Source organism: Topomyia yanbarensis, chromosome 3 (genome assembly GCF_030247195.1).
Source record: "Topomyia yanbarensis strain Yona2022 chromosome 3, ASM3024719v1, whole genome shotgun sequence".
In the NCBI taxonomy this organism is placed as follows: domain Eukaryota; kingdom Metazoa; phylum Arthropoda; class Insecta; order Diptera; family Culicidae; genus Topomyia; species Topomyia yanbarensis.
This window is the reverse complement of record NC_080672.1, coordinates 7266600-7288908: the sequence shown is the minus strand read 5'-3', so window position 1 is coordinate 7288908 and position 22309 is coordinate 7266600. Positions and strand designations below refer to the sequence as shown.

Genomic DNA, 22309 nt, shown 5'->3' with positions numbered 1-22309 from the left:
TTCCACTTCTTCATTTTTGGATGTCTTTGTTGCCCACTGCCTTAGTAAAGCTGGTATTGACTTAGTAATGTCAAAACATACAAGAAATCGCCAAAAAATAATGAACTGCGAAAACTTTCTTCAGCAAGTAATTCAGTTTTATTAAATCCAAACTTTTCGAGCAACTTAGTGAGATAACACTAGAGGGTTGACTCTTAAGAGAGATAGATGTCGTCCGTTAATTTCAACAATAATAATGATAATAAACTGCAGTTGAATTTCACCATCAAACAACAGATATTAGTATTTCGACTACGATTATGAACTCGGAACGAGTAATAGGCTGTCAATAGGTCAATGATTACCTTTAGCTCGGATTCACGTAAAGCGAGGATTTTTTTTTAATATTCCGCTTTGAGTATTGAATAAAACTTTCTGATTGAGAACGGGGTGGTAAGGTATCAACATTTTTGCTCTTCATCCCTTACTCCCAGTCATCGAGCTTTTTTCCTTAATGTTGTTAGGTTCAAATCCAAAGCATGGCTACGGCCCTATGAAATGAGAGGCAGCTCCCCTATTAGCTAGCTCGTCAGCCAGCTCATTTCCTTTGATTCCCATGTGCCCTGGCACCCGCAACAGAATGAGTTTGCATTTGCCTGCCAGATCCATTTGCTGACAGACATAGATGAGTTTAGACTCGAAGTTACATAAACCCAAAGCTCCTAACACAGCCTGGCTGTCTGACAGACTGACAAACTGCTTGCCCCTTAGGTCGCTTCTAAGCAGAGACCTTTTGGCACCAGTCTCAATTGTATATACTTTGACTTGAAAAACTGACTGTGTAGCCCTAGGACCTTGTAGAATCTACAGTAAGGACCCCTTTCTACCACGCGGCAGTTCTCTTTTGAGCCATCACTATAATATTCTACGTAGCCTTCCGGAACCGGATGATCTCCATGCATCCATTCAGATCGATCGACCTCAAATGGAAGATCAAAGACTTGCCTTTGCGGTATGCTATAAGTGAATGTAAAATGTAAACGTAAAATCCCCCGGTATACACCGATAGAGATTGTGTATCCTATAGGACATTACGTGCTTCCTCTTTTTTAATGCGGACATAGTACTAGGTTTAGCATTACTTCCAAAACAATCATTGGGTCGATTACATTACCCTTGTGATTGATAAACAAACCAAACATTGTGCCTTTGATAGTTCCACTGCTTTTCACTCTGTGCCACAACACTGTTGAAGCCTTTGATAACTGAAGTGTAAAGCCACTGTATCATTTTTGTTTCAAAGCTGCACTTTTTCCAAAAGACTTCGGCTTCCTAAGGCATTTTCCATAGTACTTTTAATATGCAGATTCCACAGCAGTTTACTATCTTACTCCTCCAAGACTTGTTACTTCCGTAGCAAGTTCGATAGTGGCGCCATTAAGTATGGTGGTTTAGTTTTGACTTTCTTTTTCCTTGTAAATGGAATTGTGAAGATGTTTGGGGATTAATGTTAAGCTTTTGACGCTATTGCCATGTCACATTTAGAGCCGATTGAGAACGGTCCGAGATCGTCAATTCATCCTTGCCCCTAATAGAAATGTCGTCTGCGAAACCCGCCACTTCAAATCCCAGACATTTTAGCTCATTCAGGAGTCCGTCTATTACCAGAGACCACAGAAGGGGTGACAGCACTCTTCCTTGAGGACAGCCTCTAGTGGTTTTCATGGTTGTAGAATCGGCTCTCAGCGGCGCTGTAATAGGCCGACAACGCAACTTTTCGATAATCCATTGGACAGGTGAAAGCTCTATCCCTTTTTGAATCAGCAGCACGCTTGGATGATAAACAAAACTGTATCATCGGCAAACAGGTTTATTTCCGCATTTTACAAGAAAAATACATAGGATGAAGAAAAGTGGTCCTAGTACACTACCCTGCAGTACACCAAGGTTAATTTCAGCTTACGATGATGAAGCGCTGTTGTACCCTGCAACTCTTTCTAAGCAACTGCAAAACCACCCAAGAGCATTTCCTCTAATACCATATTTCTACAAAACACAAAGCAGTTCACAGCGGTCAATTGTTTCAAATGCTCGTTTTAAGTCAACAAAAAATACCTTTCCATTCTCAATGGCCTGCTTCCGTTTCAAAAATAATAAATAAGGCGCTGTTTCACATGAATGATTTTTTTCCGGATGCCAGCAATATCTTCAAAACCCATCAATTGTTCGTTTGAATACACCTCATGCGAACCATAACTTTTAATGGTTTCCATCTTCAGGTTACTCTTTTGCTCTTTACTCTTTTAAACACTTCCAGAGCCTCTTGGAGTCGTCTGTACGCATTATCTCTTTGGGATTTTATCGATGTCAAACGAGGCCCAAACCATTCATCATCCAAAACCTTCCTGAGAATACTTTGTTGTTTTTGTCTAGAGTTCATTTTCCATGGTACATGTGCGCTGTAACGATCTGGAAAGTACAACTTCGGAGATCCAATAAAACCTTCTCCGATTATCTCGTGGTCAGTGATTTTCCACTCCTCTAAAGTTTTAGCTACGCACTCTTCAATATTGGAGAAAGCCAAGTCATTCAAACCGCTACATATGCGGCAAACACAGGTATTTTGCTTTCGACGCCCTCTCGCAAGCAAACCACTCGTTTGCCCGGAATACTCAAACATAGGCGCTTAAATTAGTTTAAGTCTGACGGAGCGGAGCGTTGTCGGGCAGCACTTGACACGAAGCGACGTGGCGTAGCCACATTAGGCGTCGCTGTTATTTTTTTATTCCATTACAGCGGCAAATATGAAACGAGAACGGTGTTGTAAATATTCCAAACATTATTATTGTAAGTTTTAAAAAATCGTAAAAAATCACTCTTCATTGGCCCATTCGGAATAATGACCCATTCGGCCTAATAGCCCATTCGGCCTAATGGCCATTCGGCCTAACGGCATTCGGCCAAACGACATTCGGTCTACCAGCTTTGAGCCTAAAGACCCAGCACCGGTTTCACACGGTCAATAAGTTTGAGAGAATCCCAGCAATGTACAAAAATAAAACTTCATAGTGCTGCTTACGCTGCCGTAGATACTGGGTATTGGTTGCTCCAGGCTGTGTGTTTCATAAACAACATTCAATTTCTGTTTCTCTTCTAACTATTTGGCAGTTTGCGCATTTATTTTCTTCCTATACTAAATCTATACACTACAATGCACACTAACAAGCAGCCGTCGACCGCTAAACCACAGACAGCCGGTCAAACAATAATCCTCGATAACATTAAACCAACAACCGGTACACCTAGTGAAGGAATACCCATAAAGACGAATATACCAAAGTCACTTAGAAACACAAGGAGCATAAAAAACAATCAACAGTGAAAACCAAAACTGCTCTAGTAACAACGACATGGACGAAAACGATGGAGTAATGATTCCCCGCCGAGAAAGAAGATCATACGCAACGGCAAGCATTGCGCCCAGGATAGACGGTCGCGATAGTTTCATTATTTTCTCCTTGAATTGTATTTGACATGTATGTTATTACCGAAAAGCGAGTGGCCCCTTTATAAATGGATAATTATGATATCCATCTAATAAAATAAAAATGGCGTGTTGTAACGACCGCTAGTGAGGTGTTTAGTGGACAGCATTTGATATATTAACAGACGTGTCGGGACAACCGAATAGTGCGAGATGAAGTACTCTTGAAGTCATTCTCAAAATCTCATCATGTTTTGAAATATAAGTTTAAAAAACCTCGAAAATCAATCTCAATTTTTGTTAGCTTAATGTCTAAAAATATTTGTTGTAGTTTATTTATAGTTGAGTGCCGAAAGTAGTACCAATTTGTCGAGTGTCTGCTGGGAGGTTTTGAAGCGGGGTACTGATTTACATCATAATGGTATTGGTTGTACTTGCCTGAAGGTTTTCCAATGGTTCCACGCCGACAGCCGCCGGGGGTGCATCGGGGTGAGCCGGAACGTCCTTGGTCGGGGTCAGCGCAGGTGAGTGGTTCGATGTTATTTCGTTTGATATTTGTTTCGTTTTTTCTTCTTGGTTCAGAATTAAATCTATTTGATGGCGGTGAAATTTGTAGTTCGGTATTGTGTGTTTCGATACTGGCTGCATTGTTCTATGGATTCTATGGAGCTAGGTCTGATTTTCGTATTCCTTCGTTGTACAATTGTCGAGTTGGCTTCCGACTTCTTCTTGATTGGACTCCTCGATTTGTCCTCCCTTTTGTGTTTTTGTTCCATGTTCCTTTTGCGTTTTTGTTTGGAGCTCTCCTTTTTCTGGTTTTCGTCGGTGGGGTCCATCTGTTCTGAAGTTTTGCTTTTTTCGGGGATAGCTCCGATAGTAGCTTGCCGTTTTTCCTTGCTGCTTTCGAATTTTCCATCAAGTTTTTGTTTACTGAAGTCTTTGAATGCACCTCGAAGGGCGGCTAGTTGTCCTAAAGCCTCTTCAAGTTGTTGTTTTGTCTCCGCCTGTTGGGGTTTCCAGCTACGAATCTCGTTATTTTTTGCGTTTTTCAATGGCTGGTTGAAGTTACTTTGCTTAAGTTTTGTCAGCTCATCTCGTAGCAGTTTTATGGTCTTGTCCTTGTCATCTAAATTGGGTTTGAAGCGTTATTCAAGAGTGTCTGCGTAGCTAACAGCTATCTTTCTTTTCGTTGCGATTGCTCTCGACTCCGGGAATGATAGGTTATTGGACACTTTTATTTTAATAATATTTTGCTCGTCGATGTATTTTGGACACTCACGATGGTGGATTTAGTTGGTGTTTTACACGTGTATTCTTTACTGATCTCGTGTTTTTCGCTACATGTCAGGCATACCTGCGGGTTGGCAGGGCCGGCGGAACTCCTTTTTACCTGGTGGGTAGTATGATTCGAAGTGATTTCTCCCCGTATTGACGAAAGTTCAGATATGGCGTGTGTAAGTGAAAATGAAAATTCGCTGATAATATCTGGTGGCTATTTGGATACACTCTTTGTTAACAAGGCTGTTTGTCCGACGGCTCAACGAAAATGTGTTTGTTGAATAAAGATACTACAAATGTTTCACAGTTTAATACCAACTACCAACTCCAGTCTTTTATATTTCATTGCATTTATTTTCCGTTACCCACTATAAAACCTTCTTTCGCGGGTACTGAAGCCCGCATGATAGTGTTGACTAATGGAAAGGTATGTCTGACGACCGACATCCTTTCAGACTTAAAGGAGGTCGATTTGAATATCTCTCCGATGGCAAGGATAATGCCGATAAGTCTAATTTTCTATACAAATTATATCTAATGCAACCAGTCCCTGGATGGCCTACATCCGCACCAAAGACAAGCCATTTAATATCATCGATATAACGCGTGATCTAACTAAACAACACTCGACCGTGTACGAAGAAAAATTTGGTCTACGTACCCGCCTGGAAGGTAGAGATTGATGGTGTAGTGTCCGAGAAGAGTCGTAATTGCGAAATAGGGGGTGGCTCCTTCTAGATCCCTGTGCTTCAGTCAGTGAAAATTATGGCATGCAAGCAATTGGGTTCAGCAAAAATCGAGGAGTATAAGAAAACTTTTTTTCCATCACCCTCATTTCGAGCATTTCGCCGGATTTGTTCCTCTAAAATTTGTTCTTTTGAACGGGGCTCGTCTACTTGTTCGCCTTTTTATGCCGCGGGGCATGAGCTGCCGTCGTTGCAAACAATGGGCCCATCGTAGAAACAATACACGGTGTGAAAGATGCGGAGACAATCAAGAATTTTTTTTCATCCGTGGGAAGACTCCAAATTAACTGTCGACATATCCCACATATAAATTATACGGGGAAAAACTGAAGCATTCTTTTGAGAAACGCTGGAAAGAAATAGTAAAGAAAGTACCGGCAACGACTAATTTCTCCGCTTCCTTGTTCACTAAAGAGCTATATTCAGACAATTTCGAATGAGGAGAAACATTTCCTTCCTTCCTGGTCTCGGAAAGTGAAACTCACAGTGTCTCTATATTTCAGTCCCATTATTTTCCAAGTTTTACACAATTCATTACACAATCTGGTTTACTTCCGATGTAGATCTTCCACAGTTTTAACATTTTTTGCCTTGGTCGAGAAAATATTATTGATGAGCGTTTTGGGGATGAAACCGTGCTATTATTTCAATCGGATTAGCCTTTGCTCGGTACAAGATGTATTGGAGTTGCCCCTTTACATCCGAATCATAGGCAAAGATTTATTGATATTGTTTCCATATACATCGCGCCTCAGCTGGTTCTAGAACACTTCAACTCCCACGGTATACCATGGGGTTGTCTTCATTCTGATAACCGATCCATCTTACTGCTTGATATTCCCGACAATTTCATTATGACCATCTTGAATACAGTGGAAATGACACGAATTCCTACCAGCGTGGCCGAGTGCGTTAGATTTATTGTTGTACCCTACCACGCTAAAATTAGTGTGGCCATTGATTGAAAGAGCTACGCGTCCACTATATCCGAAACAATCGAATCAAAATAAGGAATTCCTCCGGTGGAAGTGTACAACGTTTGGACTGGCTTGTTTTTCAACACTGCGATTAAAGGTCAGACTAAACAAATACCCCGCGCGAACAACCGTGGACGGTTTCCCACTCCAGAGAGTTCTTAGAATTGTATGCGAAAAGGTCATATAAGAACCTTTTGAACGTCGGATCGCCCAAATTTTGCCGAATATATGCGACGTTGGAAACGCAAATGAAAACCTTGATGAAAACTGAAAAATGCGGTTATTGGCACCGGTTCGTCAACGGATTAAAAAGAGAAACAATATTTCATCTGGTAGCTGGGCCCTACGTTGTGTACACGATTCAACCTTTGATCGGAATACACGGAACTAAGAATCCTTTATCGGCGACAACTGCATTCCACGTAGATTTACATTCAAATGGCAGACGTTCCCGATGAAATTATAATAATGTTTATAAACGTAATAATTGTTCTTCAAGCACACAAATTTATCTGAAAGGAAAGATACTCGCGCTAAGAATTCTCCCCACAAAACGTATGGTTTTATATTTACCTACGACCATATCCACATCGTTACAGTTCAAAGTGGGCGCTTCGATCGTGGAGCACGGAAAGCACCCCTTGTTTTTCCTGTAAAAAATATGGGAGTTCCCAGATTCTTTATGTAAAATCGTTCCCGATTATCTGATACAAATATTAGTTTGAGTTCTTTCGCATTGCTTTAGTCCAGGTTATGAGAAAAGTGACACTTAGATTAGAATGGCAATGAGAAGGCGGACACATTAATACATTGTAAGGCTCTAATGAAAAATCACGTAGCTTAAACGAATTTTTCAGTATTTATTGTCAGACGACGCTCGAAAATTGGCAAATTTCGTGGGATAATGGAAGTTTAGGAATCCCAAATGCTGCAACTAACCTTGCTTAAAAAGGAAGGAGGAAGGTCGTGACTTCCTTCGGGTGGTATCTCGGGTCATGTCCAATCATTATACGTTGAATGCAAACGTATTGGGGTCATAGACAGAATTCTCTGCGCTTGCGGTGACGGCTATCGCGACATTAAACATGTTATCTGGTCATGCACCTAGTGTTCTAGCGCCAGATCTCCGTCCCTTCGGCCTGGTTCTGATCAGAGATGTGCTGGTCACCCTCCAAATTTATTATATCTTCTCTATTGGATGACTTGCTAACAACTACCTACCTAAGTGTGATCTCAACAGTTCCCAGCCGATCCAAGGATGCCAGTCGGCTATCCGGTTCATGATGTCCTGATAATAATCTTCCGTTTGCCACAAAGCTACAAGTTTAATTACTTTTGTCGCTGTCATTTTTGTCCGCCCTTTCCTTACTTTCTCCGATACGGTCTCTGCTACTGATGTTGGAATCTTTTGTCTTCCTTATAAAAAGTCTACTAATGTTTCTCCTTGTTACAATTTTTAACCAAATGATGGTTCATGTTAAAAAATTACAAATTGTATATCTTGTCCTTAAAAATATTTCTAACTTCTTCCCATAGTGTGGATAAAATTGTGTTAATCTTTTTTGTCTACCGATCTGAGCTCTTTATTATATGATGTGGATGTTTCAAAATGTATTCCCATGAGTATAAATAAAAAAATAATTCCAAATTTCAAAGAAATCCTAATTATTATCCCATATTTTCAAGTTAATCTGAGGTTTTGGTTTGTTCCACACTTTCGAGTGGGTAATTCCCTTCTCGGTAATTTTCGAGTAGGTAGTACTACCCATAGGAGGAGCGGCTACCGTGACCGTATTTTTCACAATTATAGCACATCATATTGGGGAACGGGGGTTCGAACTAGTCCCATTCTTCGTCGGTATCAACACTATCAAAATAATCATGATGATGGCTCGTTGCACTCCGGCTAAAAGTTCTTCAAATTCTTTTGAAGGTTTAAAGTTTTAAAGTTTTTTTGTGTACTGAACTATGGACATAAACTCATACTTGTCACCGGGCCAGGGAACCATTGACTTGGGGCGGGACCTGCCGATAGATGTTTTCTTTTTTTCTGTTCATTCTATCGTAAGTCTCAAATAGCCTCTCTTTTTGCTTCACATAGCTGGATAGACTGGCTGCATTTGAAAGTATCTCCTGGCTGCCCCTGACATTCGACCAAGTGACATTCTGGCTAACAACTTGAGGCCAAACGACCTTTTCGGGCAAGTGGCATTCTGCCCAACAGCATTCTGCCTAACAGCATTTGACTAAATGGCCCACTCGGCCAAGCAGCATTCAGCCAATGGACCTGGAACCCTTGAAATCCACAAACGGATGATGAATCCGCAGTTTTATTCCAGGATTTGTCGCAGGGTACATCTATTCCATCGTTGGTTGCCTTTTTTCGAAACCCGCTTTGGTATTCCTCGACAAAGTATTCAGTTTGATAAACAGAACACGTGAGGGTACTTTATAAGCAGTATTATGGATTGTTGTGCAGTGACAATTAAAATATTCGAACTTATGATTTGCAGCATGCATGACGTTGCTACGGAATTAATCTGCTCAACCATTCCACCTTTCCGCACAAATGGCTTAAGCGCCACCTTTCTCTATGATCACTTGTCATACTTGAGGATTACCCGACCAGAATCCCAGCCTCAGGGCGGGTCGATATATCGAAGGTTTGAAGAAGCGATCTGACAGACTCAACAGAATTGAGACTCTAGATTCCCAAGTAGTTCAACTTGTAGTACAGAGCACTTCTTCACAGTTGTAACTGTTATTTTTCAATACTTAGCCTATGTTTTTCTTGATGTTGCTTCCATTCCTGTTTCCTACTGTGTGTGGAGAGTGATTGCTATTTTCTGCCGACCTGCCATGATTTGGCAATGTAAGCTTTTGTTCGGCGAGTGTATATATCAGGTGAACTTTATTTATTTATGTATTTATTACATCTTCGATATATATCGTACAGATTACACTTAATGCTATTGCTAGTGTCAATGTTAAAAATTCTAATTGCTACCTTATAATTAGATTTAGTGGTATGGAAGTCATAAACTAAAACAGTTTCGTTGAATCTGCTACAACATCTGTCTAACGGATTGTACTGGCCATATGCTGTGCGGTGCCTGGGAATCCACAGAAGCGGACGATTCCTTATATCACGAGGGGGAACAAATAAATGAATCCTTGAGAGAATGTCGGGACAGTCAATATTGTTCGACAGCATATCGAAAATGAACATTCTTTGCAAGAACGTGCGGCGAGATTCCAGCGTTGGCAAATCTAGCAAAATGCATCTATTATTATACGGCGGAATACGGATAGGGTCGTTCCAAGGCAATTTTCTGAGAGCAAATCGTACAAAACTTCTCTGAACGCGCTCCAGTCGGCTACTTTGAACGGCGTTGTATGGCGCCCATACTTGCACAGCATACTCCAAAGTGCTCCGGACCAGTACGTAGTATAAAGATTTCAGTGCCTAGAAATCCACAAAATCGACGGATAGAATCCACCCGCTCGATGACATAGGCTTGAAGAGTATATTCGCAACGCCTTATATTTACCGAGCGTCCGAAACTTATCATCTTACATTTATCAATGTTGATCTGCATACCGTTCAGCAAACACCATTCCTCTATATTGGCTATATCGTCTTGGAGCACAGCAGAATCGAGTGCTGAAGCAATTGAACGAAAGATTTTCAGATCATCGGCATAGAGCAGTTTTTCAGAGTTGATGCGGATGCAGAGGTCGTTCATGAATAAGAGAAAGATCAGTGGCCTAGGTGACTTCCTTGAGGCACACCGGTTGGCGTTACGAATGTGCTTGAGCATGTAGTGCCAATTCTAACGAAGGCAGATCGTTGTGAGAGGTAAGAATGCAGCCATCTGGTAACCCACTCAGGAAAGCCTAGTCGCTCCAGCTTCAAAACAGCAATGTTGTGGGGCACCTTGTCGAATGCTTTTGCGAAATCAAAATATATAGCGTCCACTTGTTGACGCTTCTCTACAGCTGGAACTAGAAGGCTCGTGTACGTCATCAAGTTCAAAGTGGCGGAGCGTTTTTTCATAAATCCGTGTTGTCGATTATGTTGGAAGAAGCAGCGTACATCGCATTGTACACAAACTTTTCCAGAACTTTAGCTAGACAGTTCAGCAGCGAGATTCCTTTGTAGTTTTCAACATTGTGCCTATCTCCAGCCTTATGAATAGGAACTATAGCAGCTTCTTTCCATGCCATTGGGAAAATATTTTCCGAGATTGAACGCTGAAAAATAATACTTATTGGTGCAGAAAGTGCTCGGGCACAATGCTTTATAAACACAGGAGGCAAGCAATCCGGACCAGGCCCTTTCAAAGGATCAACGCTGGACAGAGCGCTCGCTACATCAGAATCATTTACGTTAGGAAGAGGAAGGTTGATATTATGCGTTGGCAATGTTTCAAGGTACTGTTGCGATGGATAGACAGGAGGGCTGGAAAATACATATCGGTACACCCACGGAACGTTTTCTGCTGTTTATAAATGTCCAGAATGTCGAAGGATTATTTCGAAGGCTGCGCTGAACTTGGTTCAGATATTCACCGAATGGACTGTTCCGGGCTGTTTCATATTGCAGTTCAGATTGACGAAGAATAATTTTATTGTCGTCGGTCCTATGATGTAAATATCGCTTTCGGTGTTTCGCGACGTTTGAGTACGTTGCGTAGGCGACCAAGCTCAGCGTTCCATCACGGAAATTTATATTCTGCTTTTCTGCTGACACGTTTCTTAGGAACATTACGGCGAAGAATCTCATATATGGCATCATAGAACGCCACAACTGCCTGATTAAGTCATTTCCAACCAGCACCTTATTCTAACAAAGTGTATCCTTCGGCAAAGTTGTTCAGCATATCCTGGACTACACTTTCATATAATTGTTGGCATACTGCAGGAAGAATTGTAGTCTGTAGAATTGGAAATGCAAAAAAGTAGGTTTTCCCGTGCTAATTTTCATACAAATTTCAAACCCAATGCGCCACGCCGGGTCAAAACCAATCGACCCCAAAATTTGCACAGTTGTTTGGGACCCCAAATGGAACCAAAAAAGTGCTGTTCTCCACAGGCCACTGACATCGTGATTAACATATTTATGTCAAGATACGGAGAAGTGGCTTCCATAAGAGCTGTAACTTCGCATTTTCCCGGGTGTCCCCAACGTTGTTCTTGTGGTGAGAATGCTTCCGTATAAACCAACTTTTTCATGCGTAACCATTTTATGTGGATCACCCGAAAATGGGACGTTTCATCAGACAATACTGGTTATGCAACCATTGTAGATTCCTATGTGCGAGTTCTACAAAAAGACACTGCACCATGGAAAACTTTGTGCAAAATCAGCTAAGAAAAGCCCACTTACACCGTTATCTTATGCCAAACCTCAAACGGCTACAAAACCAATATCTAGGAATCTGACAGGAACAAATGTTCTCTCAACAACAATTACGCTCAGTGTCTCCAAGCCAACAACGGGCACCACCAACAAAGAAGCGAACGTAGAAGAGGACGGATGCGTTTGTCCGTGTGCTCGCAATTCTGTTTGACGCTCTATTGCTTTCTTCGAAAATACTTTGAATTTTTCATTTTTTTACGCATTGCTCTTCTATGAACACCGGACGTGTTCGCCCATCTTCCGGGTAAACATGCGGGCCCCCAAATACGACCCGGGCCCCAGGGCAATTGCCCTGGCTGCCTCCCCCTCTCATCGGGCCTGAATCTAGTGTCTAATCTATCTTTTCGATCAATGGTGATAACTGATACGGTCTAGAATATGTATCTGTTTTTCAGTTTCACATATTCTGTTTCTCTTAGTTATCAATTTCCCAACAAAACAGAAATCGATTAAAACGAACATAACGGCAATCACACCAACAAGCATTGCTTCCTAAGTTTGGTAAGCGTCCAATTGTATTATATTGCTTGCATTTACGCATATATTATACCTTTAGTTTATGTTAATGGCTCAGGGAATCAAGCGTTGCTAGGGAACCAATGTCCTCTCCCCTACTGTATAAAGCACCTCTTCATAATTATATAAATTGTAAACAACTTAGACGCTCCACTCTCTAAAGATCATCCTGTTCAATTGGATATCACAAAATGCATACCTTCCGCTCTCGCCCCCTTAAAAGCAAAAACTGCTGATCATAAAGATCACTGACTACCCCTAATGTTGACATGCCGATCACCACAAAGTAGGCTAAGCTCGCAACATACGGATGGCATACCTTACATGCAGCAGGACAACGCAAAGGCAATGCAATACGGCTGTTCGTTCCTAATGCCATCATCGGGTGAGCGACAGTGAATGTGAGAAAATGCTAGCAGACAGGCTTGACATTTCCGTGCGATCATCACGGGCTGCATCGTGGGTAAACAAACAAGTGTAGGTACCTAAATGAAAAAAAAATTACTGAGATCGAGCGAAGGAGGCGAAGACCCACCATTAGTTTGGGCAAATTTATTATGATCGCATCAGGCGGGATCAATTCGCTTGACATGCAAAGTCTCAAACACACCGTCGTTAGTCGCTGCGGATGGCCTTAAACTTTCTCAAAGTGGGTGATTAGTTGGCGTTTAGCGCTTTGTAAATATATGGACAAAGAATCGGGGTACAGCATTTCGCAATAAACTGCTAAACGATGAATGTAGTGAGTTGAAACCTTGTACATTTCGTCGAAAAAAAAATACGAACGTCATTCTCTGGCAGATATTAAATCTGAGAAATACTGACGTCACTCTCGTTACTGTTTACACAGTATCTTTTTACCATTCTCAATTTAATTCGTTTTAATAATACAAACGCGTGAAACACGAAAATAGTCAGCATGGGAGAGATGACACGAAAAAACCTGATAATACAACAGCAAAACGCCATCAAATAGGTAACAACAGACAAAATCCCCGCGCTGTTCATTGACGGTTCTCCTGGCACTTGTTCAAACATCTTTCACATGTTTGTTCTGTCCGGGCTTCCTCAGCGCTTGCTTGGATCGCTATACATATTCGAATTTCGCTGCCCATTGAAACACACTCGTCGGTTTTATCCGAATGAAACCAATATACAAAGCAATATATTGAACAGACAAAACAGGTTTGTTCTCTTATAATAGCTATCATGGCTTGCTAGGGTTGCGGGAGTTATTTCAATGGTGTGCCTGATGGTTCTAGGTTTTATCTCCGATCTCTGAGTAGATGTCACCATGATGAACAACAAATGTGATACAAATATTGGATCAATTGTAACACCAAGCGTTACGTAAAAAATGCTTTATCTCCGTTTCGCAATGACGCAAGTGTTCGGAAGTTATGACAGCTTGCAGCATCAAACAGAGCTAACCATTATCGATACACATTGCAATCATTGATCATCTAAATTTTGCCGGAAATGCGGTCCTACTTACCATCCATTTTGTTCTGTGAGCTGTGGGGGGAATCGGGCAGCGTGTCCGATATTGAGTCCCCGTCCGAGTTGAGGCTGTACGAGTGTTCGGTTTTGATTGGCATCCCGGTTCCGATGATGGCGTCCGTCATCAGCTTGTCGTTAAGGATCACGGGCGGAAGCTTCGAGTCACGGTCCATCCAGTCCTGCATGTCCGCGTAGCTGGACATTTTCAGTGTGTCTTGCATGGTCTGTAAAGAGGGGTGAGAGAGAAAAAAAGCGCGCAGGTTGCTTAGATTAGTCGGTAAACAGTTTTTTTCTGGGGACATTATTTATCGATTTAGAATTTCGTGGGAACTGCGGGATGAATAAACGACAAAAGAGAGGCGCGCAGGGTTCGGTTAGCTTCAAACGAAATGAAGAACCGAGAAGACGGAGAGAAGAGAAAATGTGCTACCAGAACTAATCCGCTTTTAGATCGAAAGATTCGAGACAGCAACGATTGACCTAAATTTCAGTTTTAAGGATTATGATTATGAAACTGGTGACTGCTACTGAAATGTTGCCGATCAGATATTACATTTACTACAGGTTACTCCAAATTATTAAAGTTGGTTTGGTATTAATATTATTGCGCATTGCCTTTCAATTCATCTTTACGGTAGTAAAGTCAATACTGACATCAACACAGTAACCATTCATCAGTAAGAGGATAAACCATAAACTATAGTGCAACCGGATCTGCGCAAAAACAAAAGCTACTCCATTCGGGCTGATATAATTACACCCTACATCGAAGACAACAAAAAGGACTATTATTAAGAAAGTTTCCCGCAATTCAGTATTTCGGAAGCCGCCACTGCTAAACAAAGCAAAACGATTGTCGTTGGTCCAAGTAAGCTGCGACAAAATACCTGAAACAACAACAGGCGTGTAAAAGAAAAATGGACGGAACTCTTTTTTTCGATTAATAAGATTGTTATGTGCCTTTTTTTATAATGATAATCATAAAAAACTTAATAATTACGGTAATCGTTTCTCGCTTTTCGTAGCTCGAAATCGGAACCCGATAAGGTAAAGCCCCGAAGGGCTCGAGGGGAAAAATGCTTTCGATTCCGAAAAATGCGTGAGCTTATTGGCGAGCGGGGAAAATAGAGTAAGAAAACGCCACACGCTGAGAAAGAGAGTACATATAGCGGTAAGGGCCTGCAACGGGCCCAAACAGAATGCTCGTTATGTGAGATAAAAGCAAATTATAAGGCACCGAGGAATCAGGTTTTAAAAATGAAAGTTGTTCTACCTGTTTCCGTCGGACCCAACTGCGAGCGAAGCGAAGACCCTGTGGGCATTTGTGAGCACCACGAAACAATCGATACACATAATGACGACATTCGTAGCGGTCCGGTGGCGGTCACAGTAGGCTCTGCTGCCATCGATCGGGACACCAGTGGAAAATATCACGTAATAAGAGAAATGGATTTGAAACCAAAGGAACCCGTTTCGGATCGGTTGACCCTTCTTGGAATGTTATGCGGTGGGTTTCCACATCGAAATTCTGACCTTCCCGCTGTGCGCAGGACCGACCCGCAGCAGGTCGTGGTCGATCACGAGGTGTCCAGCGGGAAAACGTAAACCAAACATGAAAGCACCTGCCGGCAGTCGGACAGGACGGTAAATAATAAACTACAGTGTTGATCGGTGATTAACATTAATGCAAATATGAATCGAAAGGAAATTGAGTTATTTACCTTCTTCGTCGGTTCTTTACTTGAAAGTCGAGATACTGACGGACGGGGGAAGAAAATTATTTGTGTTTGCGACTGTCAAGTAGTTATTGCAAAACAAACCTTGACGGATGGAAATTGACAACTGATTAAACAAAAACATCTATGCCCTCGAAAAATGGTTCGATGGTGAGTTTGAATGACATTATAGAATTGATTTACATAGATGGCGACGTGTACAACCCGCGCAAACATTCGAAAGCCGCACGCAAATGGCTACATGGTTATATAAACGAAATCAAACATGTGAAGTAAAACAGATACTAGCATGCGCGACATAAACACGCTCACGCAATCAAACACGTTAACATAAAAACGCTTGTGCGCTTCACGATAATACAAATCTGGTAATGCATGCGAACATGCAATCGCGATCAATTGCGCACACCTTCGTCCACCATCTCACATGCATAAAACACTCCAGTGGTCAAGTCAATATGTTAGCACTTACGACTCAATCACGCGTGCTATTATACCGACACCCGTAATAGCGCGATCATGAAACAATGCCATCTGAGAACCCCTGCTTTTGTTCCTAGCAGCCTAGGTCCATGCCTTCCATTTTGGTCTCAAAAATATTCAAAGCCACTAGAAGTTATACAAACGAATTTATACACGTGATGCACAGACGCTCACACGTCAAACCCTTTAAAATACAAACGCTCGAGTCCTGCGCAATAATACAACTCTCGTCACAAACAAGAGCATACGATTGCGGTCATCCACGCAAACCAACGCCCGCGAGGGCGAATGACCCTGAGGTTAAAGCTCTAATAAATAATAATAATAATAATACGCCAGCGATCTCGCTGACATAAAACGGCCCGTGCTAAATAAGCATTTTAATAACTACGAATTTCCACGTTTCCAAGCGATCATGAATCAGTCACATCTCGAAACTCCTACCATCGATCCCAGCAGCCTATATCCGTATCTTCAGTTGGACTAATCTCAAGACAATAAATGACGCTCATATACACTATACAACAAGAGCAACATTGCTGGGCATTCTAGTTATATGAGGGAACTCAATCTCTTCTAGCCTAAAAACCGTACAATCAAAATTAAGCATCAGACTCGCGGTTGGCGTGAATATTCAAGAACTCACGCGAATATCCAAACGACTTGTCACACGGTCATACAATCGAATGTATACACGCGAGGTTACATACTCGCTAGCTCACGCGACAAACAAACGCCTACGCGTTCAAACACGTTAACATACAGACACTCGAATCCTTCGCGATCATCCACGCACTATTACGCCCGAGATCTTGCAAAAATAAAAACGCTCCACTCCGATTATATTAACGTTTTAGCACTTTTAAATTTATAAATGCTTCTTCCCACTAGAAATCTCCACACCCCACTACTGAACCGTACATTCAATATCACTATCAGAATCACCGCCCGCTGCAATTGGCCTTAAGCAGTGTTTTAGTGGGCCGACATTTCCCGTCTCATCTGCAATTATAGTGAGTGATTCTGGCAGGGAGCCACTCCGAGAATCTCCAGTTGAACCACATTCAAAAAAAAAAACTTTACCGTACAGTTTTACTCCTTTGACGGGGACATTTTTGAAGCCCTGATCAGACCATTTAATATAGGAGTCCATTTCAAAATATTGACCAGCAAGATGGCATTATGAGAATAATGGTTATAATTGTCATCATAGCAAATGACATATTTTAACTATTTGGTCGGTTATTACAACGATACTATAGTAACGGAAAACATGATTTTTTAGAATGTTTCATAAGCGAAGTTCTGCGTAGTATCCATTATTCACTGTGTGCTGACGTATTTAGTTTGTGGAGTCTCGTCTGTTTTTGGTGTGGTTCAATCTTCATCTATAAAATAATGATCACCGATTTTGTACATTTGGTATATAATTAAAGAGCCATGTAATGCAAATGAAATGAGCAGACAAACCATACTTTTATATTGCGCTGAAGTATGTTGCTAAAAAGTAAGAGAGAGTTTCTCGCATTCTTAAAAAACGAGAAGGTATTTCACTGGTACTGAGGGCTTCAGTACCATGGCATCGATTCTCACAATAGGGTCGATACTAGGAATCATGAATTGATGAGCTGTTCGTCGCTGCTTCAGATGTTGGCAGTAATGTTGTTGTTCTTACCGAAACGTGGCTGAATGATCGAATCAACTCGCTCCAATTATTTGGCTCAAGGTATTCGGTGGTGGTGTGTTAATTGCAGTCTCTAACCGACTCTCTTCCAAATACAAAAATGATACTCACAATCTCGAATAACCTCCTGTTTATAAATGAAGAAGCTTCAGTGAACTGCATTTGTTTCAGAAACACTTGATCCGTTAGTTGCTGTAGATGCACATCATCCTAAGGCAGATTTGTAAGTAGCTGGTTCTGTATGACGAGATGGAGGATATCAAGGTGTTCCACTTTTCGAAGACTGACTTCTCTAGACTTCATAACTCACTACAAACAATCGATTGGGAGACTTTCTTGAATTTCGATGTAGATGTTGCCGTAGAAAACAGCTTTTCAGTATATATGTGCCTGCATCTCGTTCCCGACCAAAAACCTGCATGGTCCAATAGACAGCTACAAAACATCTAATCACTTTCTCTACTCAAGACACGTAGCACAAACCCAATCCAATCTAAAATGAAACCCAAAACAGTTTTGGTCTTTTGTAAATGGGAATCGTAAAAAATGGGCTTCCTTCCAGTATGTTTCTCGCAAATGAAACGTCCGACACTCCCAGCGGCTTCTGTAACTTGTACGCAAAACATTTCTCGAGTGTGTTTAAAAACGAATCGGCTAACTCAACTCAGGTGAACTATGGCCTTCGAGATGCTCCTCGCGATGTAATCAATTTTGGAAACATTCAATTTTCCGATGAAGACATTCTAGCTGCCATAAGCAAGTTAAAGTCTTCTACATCAGTGGAGCCAGATGGGATTCCGGTATTTCTGGGGAAAATATTGACTGGCCAAATGGAAACCCAAGATGTTCTCTCACATATCAACATCAATGTACACCCCAGAAACCTTAGATTACGTAACCCACAAGGGCGATACGTTATGTTTTCAATAGTGTGTATGACCATTTTGATGTTTATGTATCTAGTGTTGTTTTCAAGAATAGATTTAGGAGATTGACTTATCTTATAAGATTAAGTTCAAATATTTCTGTAATCTTATTGTAATGCTGTATACTATATATGAAATTTTGTTTGTTTTTTCTTTATCAACTCCTCAGAATCCGGAACAAAATCGTTTGTCCTGTATTCGGAACTTTGTTCCAGCATCTGAGCATTTACCTCATCTCAATCTCATTTCAAACGAATTTAAACAAACATGTTGCGTGCAGGTTTCAATTTGAAAGATGACCTGGAAACGGATAGCCATCAATAAATGCATTTATTACCTTCAAAAGAGTCATGTTTTCAAGACACTTTGCGCCAGTAAAAGGCTGCTTTTCATTCGGCAAACATTTATTCGATAAAAAATGCGCACATCAATGCAACTAATTAACATTGCGATCCGACTTAAAAGAAGATGGAAAATAAAAACATAATAAATTAGCGAATTTTGTTGACCAATTACGACTCCACGCCGGCTGTTCCGTTATCCACACCGATATCGCAGAGGGCCATGATAATCGGCAACAGTATTGGCTTCGCTCGGTAGGAGATGGATTTTTGTTAATTGGGGATTATAATACAAACACGAACGTTTAAATACTGCTATGTAATTAGTTACAATATCGATGTTTCTCATTTTAAGAATTTTCGTAAAGTATGATAGTGAATAAGGAACGCATTTTCGAGCTTTTAAACATCTAACCCAACTGCGGCCTTACAGTATTGGCAAATTTACACTAAGGAAATGTTTGTCTACCGTAATGAAACAACATAACAAAATTTGATGTTATGTGTAAAGCCGATAAAAGTCAGGTCTCTAAATTGTAAAAAAATACATCGGTAGCAGAAGCACATCTCATTTTAAGACATATATTTTTTTTGTAATATCGAATAAGCAAAATCTATTTCACAAATTGATTTTAGTAACTTAAAAATTGCTTCTTTACATAACGAATAGTTATCGAGTCCGATGGGTTTACAATCTGCAGCTTATTTATTCATGGCGTGGTACTTTTCGTAATATAAGTGACATTTACGAAAGATGATGAGATAACTTTATATTTTTAATATTTAATATTTTAACCTTTAAAACTTTGTTTTTCAAAAATATTGCTTTTAATTTTTTTTTAAAAACGACTAAAACATTAATGAGTTCATAATACATCATCGGCATCAGAAAATCAACATCCCACATACCTTTATTCTATTGCAATTTTACGACTCCTTAGTTCCACAGGAAAAACCACCTTCTCAACACCCTACCGCAGCGACTCATAAAACCCAGCACATACCGGGCTGAATGAAATTGCCTATCGTAAAAAAATGCGGCACAACCTCACTGTCTGTTCCATATGAACTGTAAGCATGATTAAGCCATTTATCTATGCTTGGTCAATTAGAAAACGATATAAATTAGACATTGAACAATTTATTATCTCAAATTCCCGGCCTGCCCGGTACCGGTGGACGCGTGTGGCAGACACTACCAGCACGGATCTCAAAAGCTGTCCAAATCGAGAATCAAATGCATGAATGAACAAAGCTGACCCTAGCAGTGACTCGATCTACGGAGAATTCGCCGCTTTGAATCGAAATTGACGGCGGCGGCGGCGGCGTGCCTTCGATGTGCTTTCGGATTTATGGTTTATGTAAATTCAATTTAATTGTTCCCACCGGACTTCGATTCTCAGCCAGGGGTGTCCGTGTCATGCAAATTCGATTTTAGAGGAATGTTTACCCTACCCTGTTTCGGCAGGTCCTGGTACAGACCCGCTGCGTGATTCGTTTTCCCTCGGCCATAAGTGAAAGAACGCCCAGCTATTTGTTTAGAGGTTAGATTTGATTTCTGGACTTCTACCGTCAAAGTAGGCGCTTGCGGTTTGCAAACGGATAAACGGCTACAGCTTGAATCGTTTATAACGTGAGTGATTCCGTTGTGATTCGATTAAGCTGACTTTATATGATCATGATCGCAGCTTGAACTTAGTTTGAGTGGTGACGCCCGATGTGTATTACTTTCACTACGCAGCAGAATATTTGGAAGTGACTCAACGGGGAAACAACCTCCTTGAGCAAATATTTAAAATTCACAAAATGTGTCACACCTCAGAGCTAACACGAGTAGGTTGTTATATGGCGTGGAAGATGCTGGACATCTACTGGTAGAGTTCATTGGCTTCTCGTATGTACAACGGCAACAGTTTCGTCGTAACCATGGCAACCTCTGGTGGGGAACAGTGTGTTTTGTTTGAGGGGCTGTTAGCCTAGGCAAACCATTTACGCACTATGAGTTGAGGTGAATTTAAAACTATTTCTCACAGCAAGCTGCGAATTAATGTTGTCATATTCTCGATAAGTGGCTAATGGGAGCATGTTTGCTTTTCGAATCAAAATATCGAATTCAGGTATTATTGAATGATCTGAAATACGATCACTAACAAACAAAAATCTGTCCGAATACAGGTTCTACGACCTTCCACAGAATTTCACTTGTTCCATTTCTCCTCTCGAGCGATCGATTCAATGCGACCGGTGCGCATTTACCCGATCCCATTCCCACATTCCAGCAATTGACTCAGCACAAACGACGAATTGCCTTGTTTGGTCATCGCGGAATCGCTACCAACCCGCTCCGCTAAACCAAACCAGCAAACTGGTCTTGAATTCATTCGACGACGACGACGACAACAACAACAACAATCGAACAGCGCAGAAAGCATTTAGTGACGGCTGTGATACGGCTGAACAGTCACATAAAACTGTCCCAGGTAGGTATCTTTGAATGGTCGCCTAACGGTTCACTCGCTATTATTCGCGGCCACATTCTGCGGTCAGTGCCTACTCAGACCGGCCGATTGCTCGCCGTCACGCTTAATAATGCCCCTTTTTTCTGTATTTTATGTTATTATTTTATACATTCAAACGTTTTCTGCGGCCCAGTATGTGCCCCGATCGGCACGACAAACAGACATGACTCAGTGCGAATGGGGTGAAGAATGTCAGGAATGTACCTGAAATCAAACAGGCTAAAAGCCGCTTTCCTTAGTAGCAATCTCGATAGGCTACCATTTTTTTTTAAATTAACATTCCATCGGCACGTATCCATACTGCATTTGACAGGGAATAAGTGTCCTTGACATTGAGCGCACGATTCCCATCCATCAGACCCGCCCACGCCCAAACTCATACCGCGCGCCGCCAAGAAACTAATCCAACAACAGGTTGGCTGGCAAGTGAATGAACTTTCAGACAAAATCGGGCCCATCCAAGCAGGCAGGTTAATTGTATACATACGCGGCCTACACACGGTCGCTACGGGTCTCATCAAACATACGTACATATACTCTTCTCGCAAGTGTATGCTAAAAATGACAGACGCAATAAAAGAAACCAGCTTTATGACAAATTGCGAGTTTTCCCTTCCCTTCGACGCAATGTTTACTTCGCCTGGGCAGTCAGATTGCCAACGATCGATGATGGGAAGATCACTTGAAATCACGGTCGTATATCTTTGCGGTAGAAGAG

At 41.3% G+C, this 22309-nt stretch overlaps 1 protein-coding gene across 3 annotated transcripts in view; it reads right to left on the bottom strand.

Moving 5' to 3' along the window:
- Positions 1–22309, bottom strand: part of LOC131693787 (cyclic AMP response element-binding protein A) — a 359187-nt gene that overhangs the window by 43736 nt on the left and 293142 nt on the right. For all 3 annotated transcript variants that reach the window (XR_009306329.1, XM_058981924.1, XM_058981925.1), the window contains exon 2: positions 13898–14126. Coding sequence is in view for 2 of the 3 variants with exons in the window: in XM_058981924.1 (XP_058837907.1) it covers positions 13898–14126 (229 nt within the window). In the remaining variant the exon portion in view is untranslated. The remainder of the gene's footprint in view (positions 1–13897; positions 14127–22309) is intronic.